Source organism: Strigops habroptila, chromosome 11 (assembly GCF_004027225.2).
Source record: "Strigops habroptila isolate Jane chromosome 11, bStrHab1.2.pri, whole genome shotgun sequence".
Taxonomy (NCBI): Eukaryota; Metazoa; Chordata; class Aves; order Psittaciformes; family Psittacidae; genus Strigops; species Strigops habroptila.
The window spans coordinates 23385545-23398736 of record NC_046360.1 but is presented as its reverse complement, the minus strand read 5'-3'; the positions used below and the strand labels follow the sequence as shown (position 1 = coordinate 23398736).

General features: G+C 47.5%; 1 protein-coding gene across 1 annotated transcript in view; it reads right to left on the bottom strand.

Moving 5' to 3' along the window:
• DNAH1 (dynein axonemal heavy chain 1) overlaps positions 1-13192 on the bottom strand; it is a 67582-nt gene that overhangs the window by 14972 nt on the left and 39418 nt on the right. Inside the window, exons 41-54 of the mRNA XM_030500468.1 lie at positions 12949-13053; positions 11580-11720; positions 10976-11136; positions 10181-10338; positions 9876-10049; positions 9470-9508; positions 8182-8360; positions 7071-7301; positions 5506-5702; positions 4530-4665; positions 3136-3344; positions 2161-2332; positions 1642-1833; positions 1006-1116 (exon numbers count right to left, since the gene is read on the bottom strand). Of these exons, the coding sequence (XP_030356328.1) occupies positions 1006-1116; positions 1642-1833; positions 2161-2332; positions 3136-3344; positions 4530-4665; positions 5506-5702; positions 7071-7301; positions 8182-8360; positions 9470-9508; positions 9876-10049; positions 10181-10338; positions 10976-11136; positions 11580-11720; positions 12949-13053 (2205 nt within the window). The remainder of the gene's footprint in view (positions 1-1005; positions 1117-1641; positions 1834-2160; positions 2333-3135; positions 3345-4529; positions 4666-5505; positions 5703-7070; positions 7302-8181; positions 8361-9469; positions 9509-9875; positions 10050-10180; positions 10339-10975; positions 11137-11579; positions 11721-12948; positions 13054-13192) is intronic.

Sequence of the window (13192 nt, the reverse complement as noted above, 5' to 3'; positions counted from 1 at the left end):
GTGTCTTTCAGCAGAGACATGGTGGGGCCTAACTGTTGGAGAGGATCCCCTTCCCACATTATACCGGCAGTAGGTATTTCCTCAGCCTGTAGAGAGCATCCACAAGCTGCAGCTCTAGATGTGCCTGGAGTGGTGTTAGTCTTGCAGGAATTAGCTGTTCTACCCATTTTTCCCACTGGCGAGGGGAGAGGATGCATAGAGATGCAAATATGTAGGGAGATGGAGGAATAAGAAGATATGCTGAGGGTTTTGTTTCTAAACCTGTCATTTCTACCTACCCACAGGGTTAAAACACTACCAAGTGGTGTAAATGGAATGTGGAATATAGCCAAATCTGTATCTGCTATGTGGGAGCATGGGAAATTGCAAACTCTTCCCCCTTTGCATACAGAGCTGTATGATGTTAGTGTCTCTGTTCCCTGTGTCTGGCCATCCCACAGTAGGACACAGGCAGGACCACAAATAGGAGGGAAGGTAGGGACAGCCAGCATAGGACATTCTGCAGTGGGATGAGTGACCGTGTGTGGTGATCCCTGAGGTTTGGGCTAGCAGGGACAGGCTGCAGGTGGATCAGCTACCTGGTGATGGGATGTAGGGGAATGATCCCTTTCAGCAACAACAGCCCAAGCTTAGAGCTTCCCTGGCCACCTGAGGATTGTGTTAGTAGTGCTGCTAGTCTCTGTGTGCAAGGATCTAAACCAGTGAGGAAAAGGAGCTGGTGGCTTGGCTGATTGACCCGTGGGTTGTGATTTCAGAGAGGGGCATGTGAGCCATCACTTCTGGTAGCAACCGGCTGGTAGGTTGTGACTGGCCCCACCAACACCAGAGCAGGGACTCCAGCAGAAGGCCATTCTCGCTGGCAGTGCGGCTCTGCAGAAATACGTGTTGTGCTAACCTAAGGCCTTTTTACTGACAGATCAAATAACCCCTGCAAGGCCTCCCCAAGTCCTGTGTCCAGACTGAGCAGTCAGACTTGGAAGGCGCAGGGCTGTCCAGCAGCAGTACCTGCAGTCGATCCATGGTTGCCAGTGTGTCCTTGGCGGCCTGTGCCAGGAGGGGGCGAGAGGACTCCAGCTCCTCCTGCATCTTTGCTACAACATCTGCCGTTTGCAGGAGCTGTGGGAGCAAAGGAGAGTGAGAGCACAGGCAGCAGCCATGTAAAGCCCCAGGAAAAGGTTGTGCTGCCCTGGTGGGGGCTCCTTGCCCAGTGCCAGGCTGTACAAGGCAGGTCTTGCCCCGGTCCCTGCTTCAGTAACTATCTGTCACTGTGGTGTGCTTATAAACAGTAGTGCCTCATGGTGCCTGCACATCATGGCCGTTACTTCATAAGCTCATGGCAATCAGTCAGCAGAACAATGTTGCTGTTATAGGGCTTTCAGTTAATAAGGAACATCCTGAGAGATTATGAGCTACAGAGAGGTCTGTGTCCCCAAAGACTGGGGACCATCGTTCTTTTAGAGCTGTTACAGACTCAGACCTTCAGAAAGACTGGCTCTGGCAGAAGGCATAGTTCGCATTTGATTTAGCATCAGTGTTCTCCTGTTACACAGGAGATGTGTAGGGCATGTCTATGCAACTATAAATACACTGATTAGAGTAGGTAAGGGGGGTCCAAAGTTCTCCTGAGTGCAAGGGACGAACCTTGTCCAGGCCACCTTTCATCCTCTTCTTGGCTGTAATAAGTTCCTGTTTCTTCTTTCCAATCAGGGAACTGAAGATGATGAGGAACTCGAGGTAGCTCTTGGGAGTGACATAATTGTGTCTGGCCAGCTCTGCTAGGTACACTTGGCACTTCTTTGCCACGCTCTGATGGATTTCTACACATACTTGAATCTACAAGGAGAAAGGAAAGAAACAATCTTATTCAGTACTGAACATGTGGTAGGCAAGTCTGTGTGATGCTCATATAGAGCACAAGCGGCTTCCAAAAAGCCTAAGTCACAGCACGGCTTATACATGCATGAGGGCTTCAGTGCCACAGAGAGAGTGACAAATGGACATGCACATGGCAAGGCATACAAAAGCTAACCGGTTCTGTGTTTGCATTTCCGCTACAGGGTAGGAACCTTCTGCATGTGTGTCCTGCACCCGTTGTCTATGTGGATATAAAGGCATGGCACGCTGAGCATACAGGAGCTGTCCTTTGAGTGTGGCACCTACCATCCCATTGACACCTTCCATACTGGCACCAAGACGTGGGATCTCGAGCAAGAAGGAGGAGGCCACGGACTGCAGGGCCTCAGCAGGCCACTTATTAAACCAGTTGATGGTACAGCAGTTCACAAGAGAGGGGAACTGTCTCAACCGTGCACGGAAGACTTCTCCAATAGGGCTGAGGGAAAAACACATGCAGAAACGAGATGTTATAACTAGCTATAAATACAAGGATAAAATAGCTTTCCTACTTCCCTAGAATCATCCTGGACTCTTACAGGGTAAGAAAGAAGGGAATATACCCAAGGAAGAAGAAGGAGAGAGGCAAATAGGGAATGAAAGTTCAGGCAGTGAGCTGCATGTGCATGTCCAAAGGTGCATGTCATAGCTCACTCCATGAAAGTCCTGGATATATTCTGGGAGCATTAAGATGATAATGGGGTGTTGTTTTATGAGTCCCTCCCTCGGGCATACACTTAAGGGGTAAGAAATAAATGTGATCTGAAGTCTATTTCAAGCAGGTGAGTGCAGAGATTGCATCGCCAGATCAAAATAATGGCCCTGATTCTTCCACATGTACTTGCACCAAGAAGACTCTGTACCTGCTGGCAGCCCTCCTGCAAGCAAGCAAGCTGCTCAGGGACTGTGCGCTACATTCATGAGTAAACATGGTACAACTGAGCCCCAAATTCAAGCAAGATATCTTTGTAACAAACAGCTCAATGGTGCATGAAGGAAGAGGAATCTTGCATTTAATCTGGATCACATACAATCATATTCTTAAACTTTTCAAACTTCATCTTGAAACCAGCAAAGTGTAAAAAAACATATTCAGTATCCTATGAGAAGGTGATAGTCAAATTGTTCTCCAGCAAAGTCAGGGGCCTGGAAACAAAGGTCCCATGACAAAGTGGTGCAAGGCAAAGGACAAGGAGGGAGTAAGTAACACTGACAGCATGGAGTCCTAGCCCTGCACTGTACCTCATGCACACGACTATGTGGATATTGCTGCGAACCCGTCCTGTGTACGCAGCCATCAAATTGGCCTTGGTGGGCTGCTGCCCTAGATCCCGAACAACGGGCTTCATAGCTGTCATGATCTGTTCTTGGTCATCAAGGCTGTAAATGTTGGGAATGTCACCTGAGTTGAGCAGGTTGTTGACATCCTCCAGGAAGGATTCATTTTTAATCTAAGTAGATGACACAGGAAAAAAAAAAAAAATAAAAAATTAAGGAAAACAAGCAGTTTCCTAAGTCATAAGACAATCCTGTCTCCACACACCATGCAGATCACTTCTGGATAAATACAGCCCTCAGCCTCTGGTGTAAGAAATCATTTCTATGATGACCCAGCTCCAGTAAGGCATCCTCTGAGCCTTGTCCAGCATTTCCAATAGAAAGCCATGTTCAGCCATCTCAGGGGTGAGAGGTGTGTGTCTGAGAACAAACCTTCTACTGCCCCTTCACTGCCTCTATACAGACAAATTGAGCTCAGGGCCTTGCTCCCTGCCTCACAGTGACTGCGATCAGACCCCAGGTCCCATGTTGCTCTGGATATTTGTTCTCCCAGCACAGAACATTTCATGATTAGGACTAAAGCTATTGATGTGGGAGACAGTAATTGTAGGGATGTGTCACAGTCTGTGGGACTATCTTCCTCCAGAGCTACACTCACTTCTCCACCTTTGCTAAATCAGAAATACCCAGCATCCTTCTACTTGACTAAATGCACCCTCTCGTGCCCTTTTTCTCCATATATGCTTCTCACTGCAGGGAAAAGGATGCAAGAATAAGCAGCATTTGACAGATGCTCATCTCACTCTGTAGGGCACAGCCAGAAAGGACTTGGTTCCTATAATAATAAAGGCAGTAAAACACCCTATGGGGAACATAACCATGAATTCCAGAACTTGGCCTAGTCATTAGCAAGTTATAGTTTACAGTAACAAGCTAACATTATCCTGTGGAACCAGCAGGCTTAAGGCCCTAAATTTACTGGTATCTTTGAAAAGAAAGAGAATGATGTTACTTAGGACTTCTAGTATCAGTGGTCAGAATAGTGCTTAGCTTCAGGCAGCTGGCTCTAAAATCTTTGATCCCACCAAACCCTTGGATGGAGCTGAAGGAAGTTTCCTTGAGCAACAGGACAATCAGCCCACTCCCAAACAGATCTGCAGTACCTCTAGCAACATATGCACCACCTTCAGTTTTCCTGGGGCTTTTCTGTAAGGTGATGAAGGCAGGCTACTGAAGAAATACAAGTTGTGCCTGGTTTGAATCAGGCTCCTCAATCCTTTTTAGGGGGATTTATTAAGCTTAGAGATGTGTTTATGGCTCCTTTTGAAATGGAGTCCATCATGCTAATATTCCTGTACCTGTGTGTCTACAAACAGGAAGGTCTTGGGTAGACTCTCAATGCCTGCCTTCATCATGATCTTCTTCACATCATCTCTCCATTCGGTCATGCCATAATTTTTGGACAGTTCGATCTGGAAACACTCATAATCTGCCCTAAAGGAAAGAGAAGCCAGTGGAGATACAGCAAATTAAAATCTCCTCTTTTGTCACTCTTGAGTATGCGTTGTGGATTCAGAGGGAACAGACTCAAGCAAATTGTTTTCCTGCAGTATGTCCTGAGCACATGCCTGTCCCTGTGCATGTGGAGCCACCAACCCGAGAGCATGTTTTACTCAAAGCAGAGATACCTGAGCTAGCTAGAAACCAGGAGAAGTACAACTCCACAAGCTAAGAGTCACACTGCTTCCTGCACCCAGTACCTCAGAGTAGAGAGGGTACAACTCAACATGGATTTTGTTTTGTGATGCTGCCCTCAGAGGCTGGGTCACCTGGGAACCGTGGCTGCATTCCTCTAGGATCACACCCTGTCCACAAAGCTGGAAGAATTTTCTTCCTCAGCCTTGTTCTCTTTTCCCCTTGAGGCTCCTTGACTCCCAAGACTCACCAGTCCTACTTGCCAGGCTGCCAGTATCACTTGGTCACTAGTAGCTCCTGTCTTTGTCTTTCTACTGCCCAGCTCCCAGGAAGAAGCCCCTGTCTATCCCCCTGGGTGCCGAGTGCTGCACAGGCCAGCGAGCTGACATGGACCATGCTGCTTTTGCTCATTCACTGCACACCTGCAGCAGCAACCCAAGCTACTAGCAGGTAAAAGAGTCCAATTTTTCTATTGTGGATGTGCATGTTAACTGAGCCCTAGCTCTTGAGTGTTAAATCTGAAAAGTCAGCAACCAGAAAAATGTGTAATCAGTAGCAGGAAGGGCAGGAAAAGAGATTCTCTAGAGGCAGCCCTGACAGAGCTGCTCCACATTATGTGCATAGGAATGCATTACTTACATGTGAGATGCCAGTCTGGTGAGAGACTGTCTCCCACTTCCCCCAACACCCAGGAGAAGAGCATTCCCTGCAGGCTGCCGCAGAATCCGGCTGATTCGGCAGATGTGCTGTATCGCATCCATGAACAGCACAAGCTTCAGCTCTGGGGTGTTGACTTGATTGTACTCCTCCAGGTAATCCTCAAGCACAGCCTTCAGCTGTGGGCAGAAACAGTCATTTGTGGCTACCAGATAAAATCAATGGAGAGGGGGTGGGTGGTTGTCTGTAAGCACAGACAGGCCTCTGGGAGAGCACATCCTGGTGCTCAGCAGTGCCTGTGAGTAGCTGCCTGTGGGGAGGTGATGGTTCTCTTTGCTTCATACTCCTATAGCAACTGCCATTGGGCTGAGCTGAATTTAGCTAGAGGTGGTGGCAGCAGCTGCTGAAAGGTGACCTTAAACTAACTCAGGCAAGTGACTGAGGTCTGCTGTTCCCAACAGTGCTGTTTGCCTGGAGAAACAGCAAGGCATAGTTCAAAACAAAATAGCTTATGGCTGCCTGACCCATACTGTTCCAGGGCCTCCCTGTGGGAGAGCTTCCTCTCTCTATAGCTGACCACTGCCTGCTGCTGCATCTTGTGGTTCGGATCCTGGCTGGAAAGGGCAGGTGCTGGAAGAAAACACTACTGGCTGCAGGTGGGTAGAGAAGCACACTCCTCTCCTGGTCCTGCCATTGAACAGAAATAGCTGCAGGAACAGTCTCTCCTGCCCTTCCCAGGGCTCTCTTCAACAACACCCTCAGGCTAGAGCAGGAGATGAAGCAAGAAGACATCTGGGATTTGGTCCTACCCCCTCAGCAATCTCACTGTGAACTGGGCAAGCAACATCAGCTGGAATTTATACAGTGCTGAGATCCCTGCCTAGATGCCAAAGTCTTGTGCGCATCGGTGGACTGTGCAGCAGCTTGGTAAGTCTGGCTGTCTCAGCTGTGCTCACCTCAGTGGGGGACAGACCTAGCTACTTTGCAAAAGAGATTGGAAAGCTCAGTTAATTACCAGCCCTTGTCACACAGCTATCACAAGAGCAGAGACAACAGGATAATCATCTGTTTCTGATAATGAGTGCAAAACGCACTGCTCATTGCCTTTGCTTAATTATCATTACCAAAGTACTCACAGTATCTTCTCCAAGAGGGAATCTGGCAGTAACATTAATTATTTGTAAAGGTCAATTGTGAAGTCTTTAATGGCAAAAGTAGTATTGTTTAGGAGTAATGTGCCATTTCTTTCCAGCAAATTTCACTTTTCAGTCCCAAGTGCAGCTCATTTGGGAAATTTGGCACAGCAGGCTGCCCCCAGGATGGCAATGCAGAGACAGCTTGTTCCACCTCAACTTCCCATCACACCAAATGCAGCCACTATCCATATCTGGGGTAGGATTTCACAGGAGAGCCCTGGGAAGGTTTGTGATTCCAGACACCTCCAATTCAAGCAGCCCCATGGTTACTATTAACTGTTTTCATTTATTCGCAGAAGACATGGGAGATGCGAACATAGATCACATCATAATGATTCCCATGGTCCTTACCTTTTCCTGGCTGTCAATTGCTTTGTACAGTTTGATATGGGCATCTGGATCCATGAAGTCCCCAAACAGAACTGGCTGGGAGGGGACGACCTCCTCAAAAGTGGTGTCTAACTCCTCCATCATACTCTTCATCAGGTTGTCGAACCAGGTGCGGTCCTCCTTGCTGACCAGGCGATCACAGAACACCCGACAGCTCTCATGGTACCACAGTTTCAGCAGCTGCAGTTTGTCCTGGTAGGAAATCCCAGCAAATAGCCCCCATGAGAGAAGCAGAGAAGTATTAAGAGCCTCACTGTCAGGAAAGCTGGTTCCTGCCTGGCATGTGGCCAGCTCCACTCCTGCTAGAAGGCAGCTGGAGTAGAGAAAGAACTAGGTGGAGGAAGCTGCATTCCTTTCTCCTCTCAAAATCAACTCTTCTCAAAACAGCTGCTTTGCAGAGAGCTCATTTCAGCTTCAGCTAATCCCCCCTCTATTTGTCCATATGTCAGGCTTTCTCTCAGATTTAAATTTCATGTTGTTTGTCCTTATCTTTCCCTCAGTTTGATTTAATTTTTACTGTTTCCAGAAGTTCTTGTGGTTGGTTTTTGTTTTTTTTTTTTTTTTTTTTTTTGGAAAGATCTTTTATTCAGGTCTAGGGTCCTGAATATTCAGGACCCTAGTTATTCAGTTATTCAGAACTAGGGTCCCAAGTACTTCCTGTGATAAGTCAACCTCTACTGGCCAGGCTGGAGCCAGAGCAAGGTCCTAGGAGAGCTGAAGGGGCAGAAGCCTCCACTGCTACGGGCTGGTAACAGGACAAACCTCTGCCCCTGTCTGGTCCCCTATGGCTCCATCCAGCCCTGAATGGCCAAGCTGTATCATACTGACTCTCTGTGGCCACTCACTGGCTTCCATGCCAAGGAGGGGCTGGGGTGGTGGTGGGGGATGTCTGTGTACTACTGGTACTAGGCAATATAGCCAAAGGGAAGGTTACCACGTTCATTGAACAGTACCAAAACACAGCTTCATCAGGAAATTGAGGCCTCTTTGTAGGCGCACCAATGAGTTCCTTACACTGGAACATTTCTGGTCTTCCCCTGGGTGGCATGACTATGCTGATGGGAGGACTCACCTGGATGGTGCTGGGCTCAGCCATGAGCATGCCCTGGAACACCTTGGAGAGGTCTCTCAGGTTGAAAGTGTAATGTGACTTGGCTGGTGTGGGCAGCAGCTGGGATGTGATGGTCAAATACACACCAATAGTGGCATCAACCAAGGGCTCGTTCAGGTCTTTCACTGCGAGTGCTCCTGCTGCAGAGACAAAGGAAGGTGGAGAGGATGTCAAGGTGGTGACTATGGGTTGAGAAGGTCCTGGCAGTGCAGACAGGTGGGACTGAGTTGCAGACGTGTTGTTAGGACTTTGCCAAGAACACACTTTTCTGCTTTTTTATGCAGAGACTGTGTGGGGATCTGAGTAAGCACCTGCTCACTGCAGTGGACAGTTTGCCAATGAGTTTCCCAACCAAGGGGAATCAGATCTGGGGAGGGAAGAATGCATCACAACAGTTCTGTGGTGTTAAAGACTCCATGCACCCCAGGGAGAGAGGAGGCACTGCCAGGCAGGTAATTGGTGCCTACCTGAAATACTCCGGAGAGGTTTTCCTTCTCCCTCCTTATACTCTCACAGTGGAGTCTCAGCTACTTTTAAGCTAGAAGGTCTGAGTGCCCTCTCACTAAATTGCCTGGCAATTCATTGAGATCAGCAAATGCAAAGCCACCAAGGAATAATTTCTTATGCAACAGTCTGGCAAGATTTAAACACAGCTGCCAGTTTTAGTGCATATAATGCTGGTTTTTTCTTTTCTCTCCCAGTTAAGTTTATTACAAGCAGTCCTGGGGAAGCAGAGCCCTGTGACACTCCAGCACTTTGCACTTTAGAACTCCTTCCAAAATTCTTTAATTTCTTTTTAAATCACAGTTGGGTGCTTCAGTGTGCCCCCAAGCTCACAGTCAGGTACCGATGCTTGTAAATATTGCAAGCACTCAGAAAGCTCAGCTTTGCTTCTCTCACAGCTCACTATTCTTGCTCCTTCCTATTGGCAGATTTGCAGATGAGGCCACATTTGCAAGGATGATCCTAACTTCCCACCCTGTCAAATATAAGAGGACTCGCTTCACTCCAAATGAACCCTTTTTTTCTGGGTGGCTGTAGCACCATGCTTAGATCCACCCTGCCCAGCTCTCCACAGGCTGCAGCAGATGGAAAGTAACAGAAGGCTCTGCTTCAGCCTTCCACAGAACGCTGTTGTCTGGGCAAGTGTCTGTCTGCTGAAAGCACAGGTAAGCTATGCCATGCTGTGCCCATCAGCTTGTTCTGTTCACAGTCTCTCCCTCTCTCTCTCTCATCTTCTCTTACTTACGCACTGGATCTCTGTAACTTTTTTCTCCTAGGAGTCCATCTAGAAAAAGACAAGAAACATGAGTCACAGCTTTACCTGCTGAGGTGAAGGATATCTACATCATCCATCACAAAATCTCTGAAAGGCCTAAACTATAGGATTCCTTATGAAATTGTGAAAGACAAAGCTGAAGTTTGCTGATTGGCACCAGCAGAGTATGACCCTGAGACTAAACAGTGTATGAGCTTCTCTGTTTGCTAAGATTCAAACAACACATTCCCAAAAGCATCTTCAAGCAATTAATGCAAGTTCCAGCCTCCAACACTTTGATCAGATCATCAATACTAAGTCCTTCCCTTCCAACCTCCGTTATTATTATGTTGACTTGCAACATGACGAGAAGGTGGCAGCTGCCTGCAGAACTTACCCATCCAGCTGCCAAGGATGGTGGAGAAGATAGCCTTCTTGCTGCTGTCCTCCATTTCAGTGAAGGAGAGGTAGTTGAAATGGCGAGTGAGGCGTGGAGAGACAGCATTCCTTCCACCTCCAGGAGGCCCCATGGCACAGACAAAATTAATATCTACCAGCTTCTTAAAAGCACCTTGAAGAGTGCAAAATTAGAAATTAATATGAAGTTGTAGCTCAAAACCCTCACCACAAGCCTCCACAGCAGGTATGCATATCTATTAACAGGCCAACTTCTGCCAAGAGGGCAAAGGATCTGGGTCATACCGATCTGCTTCCTGTCATACCAGCCCCGGTGGTCCATCCACTGCCGCAGCAGCTCGATGGGTGGCTGAGCACCATATGTCTCCAGCATGGGCATGTTCAAGTCATCAATAAAAAATATGAAGTACCGCCCAACCGGAGGCCCAAACACACCCTTCCGCCTGTAAGGACAAAACTGTGTAAGGACACAGGACAACTCCTATTGCAAAGGTACTTCTAACTTGACTCAAAAGCACTTTTTTTCTCCAGAGGCTTCCTGAGGCAGTGGTTTCAGCTCTCTACACGTTCACTCCATGTATATCTTTATATGGGCCTTTGCACAGAAAAGATTTGGAGCAAGGGTTGAGGCACTGGCTTCTTTCCAAACATGAATGAAATTTTGCCTGCTTATGCACAATGTCAATGAAGAAATGGGTACAAATAAAAGCTGTTGGAAACTTCAAACTAGTGGCTGACCGTGGAGAAAAAAGGGAAGCTGTTAACCATGGGGAATGAGATTGTGGGCAGCAGCCAAGTTTTCTCCCCTCATCAGTTTCTATAAATATCCCACACCAGGGTTTGCAAACACCTGTGCTGTGAAATGGAGTATTTCTGGAATAACCAGAATTGAAGCAATTTTTACAGACCCTCACTAATCCTTCTCACCTTATTGCAAATGTATCAAGTTATTAGGGGCTCCCATGATCCCAGCTCAGATTTGCTATGTGTGCTTGGGGCCCCTTCAGGTCTCAGGATGAAACTAAATGGCTAAGTTGAGCTCAGGGATGCTGCCTTTGCAAACACAGGAAGGAAACTTGCCTCTTATCCAGTTTGCTGTCAATGAGATCCTGAGTTTGGTTAGCAGAGGTGCGTGCCGAAAACATCAGGAAGTGGGCAACGTATTTGAGAGGCAAGTTCTTCAAAAGCTTGTCTGTAACTGTGAGAGTCTTCCCTGTGCCAGTGGGACCAATGCAGAGAACCTAGAAGCACAATCAGCAGCATAACCACAGGTATATAGACTGTGTTTCTCAGCTCTGACATTTGCTGGAGGTAATGCAGTTACTGCTCCCTTAGGCATTCAAAGGCAGAAGGCTCGCTTCTGACAGCCATTCAACAGATCTTTTGGTGTGGAAGGAATCCAACCACAGAAGTAGGAAATGGAACTGTACGAAACAGGTAAAGAGGGATGGTGATGGGCTATCTAGCAATTGCTGCATTTTGATTGAACACCCGAGTGTTGACATTCCTTTGCAGTGCTGGCATGGTGCCTGGGGCCTGAATGGAGAGCTCTTGTTGCTTAGGCACAGCTTTTGAGCAGAGAAACACAAATCCATGGGAGTGGGAAATAATCTCAAAGTATCAGGTAGCTGTTGATGAGAATAACGATAACTCAAAACAATCAAAGATAAGGCTGGGCACATACCGGCTTAAAGTTGATGAGCAACAGCTCCAGCAGATGGGCCATTCGGACTGTGTTCATTGTGGGCACAATAATGTCACAGAAGTTGGTATCAGGAACCATGGTGAACTCTGCTGTAGGGTCCAGCCACTTCTCCCAGCACACCTGAAAGGTATGGGTGCGTTTAGAGGGGGCAGTTGCATTTATCCCCTACAGCAAAAGGAAAACTATTTCTGCTGTATTTTCCCTGTCACAGCTCCTTGTGTAGTAGCTCAAATTCTGATGAGGAATTCAGGTTTTCAGCCTCTCTGTCTAGTCTTGCCATCCTCACCTTTCTGTACAGCAATGCTGTGAGGCTCTAATTTCTCTTGGGAGGGAGGTAGCCCGGAAGTTTGGGATTATTGCCCCAGCAACAATATACTTACCCTCCCTTCTGAAAATGGGATTAAACGGGGATCGGAGCACTTGTGGTATTTGCAAAAACTGGAATTTTGTCCTAAGCTGACCGACCCTGTAAGTGCCCCCATGGCAGAGGGCCACTGAGGGCTTAGCCAGGATCCTATCTTCACATTTGGTGCCATCAACCATGTTGCATTCAGAGGCACATGAAAGTTTTGTACTTGTGCAAGACACGGTTGACCTGTGCTAGAGTCAAGCCACAGGCAAACCTCCCAGAGGCCACTATACAAGTGAGACAGAGGTTTTGTCAGGGATTTGCTGGAGAACACTGAGAAAATGTGCATTCCTGACACCCCATGTGGCCTTCCCACAGAGACAACACTGGCAGCTTCTGCTAAACATCTGATACTCATTGTAAGGCTCTTTACTTTGCTCTGATTTCAGGAAGGGGAAGCATTTTTCCTTTTTTTTTTTTTTTCCCCTGTGGTTTTTTATCTTTCAGCCCTGAGGCTGGTGACTGTCGTCAGATGGGCCTTGCATGCCTACTCCTCTGCTGCCTCCTGTGAAAAACATGCCTCAGCATGTTTGTCTGCCTTGCTCCTCCTCCAGACTCTACTGCACACAGCTCTTCTGCTGTTGTGCGCTGCTTTCTAACATTGACCAACCTTTCCATCTGAGCTTCTCCCTGTCTTCCTCCAGCAGCCATACTTGCAGAGCCCTCTCACTTCCCTGAGCACTGGCAGAGACACTCAGGTCTGAATTGATCAGCCCTTGGCTCAGATTTGAAAGATCTGCTTCACAACCCTGAGGGCAAGAAATTGCCTTCCTCCTTTAACAAAAAGCTTGATTTAACTTTAAACATTCTCACTCGGTTCCTACAGGCCTTTCCTGTTCACCCTTGATGACAAATCCTACCAAATCCTGAAAGACTGTGTCACTTTCTGGTCCCTCCCCCAAAATTTTTCAATTTGAAGTTGAAAGTGAAATATTTTACCTCCCTAATGACCTCCTCATCCAGATCATCTTCAGGACTGCTAAGCCCAGCATCGTTCAGTTTATAGTCATAAACCAGTCCTTCTTCTGGGAAAAGTAACTGGATCTGTGAGAATAAAGCTGTGGTGAACCTGGCTGCCACTCAGCTGAGTTCACAGAAGGATCTGCACTACTGCAAGGAAAACTTCACTAATGAGATGCTGCCCAGACCAGTGTGGGTCAGACCTCTCACCCCGATCTTCCAG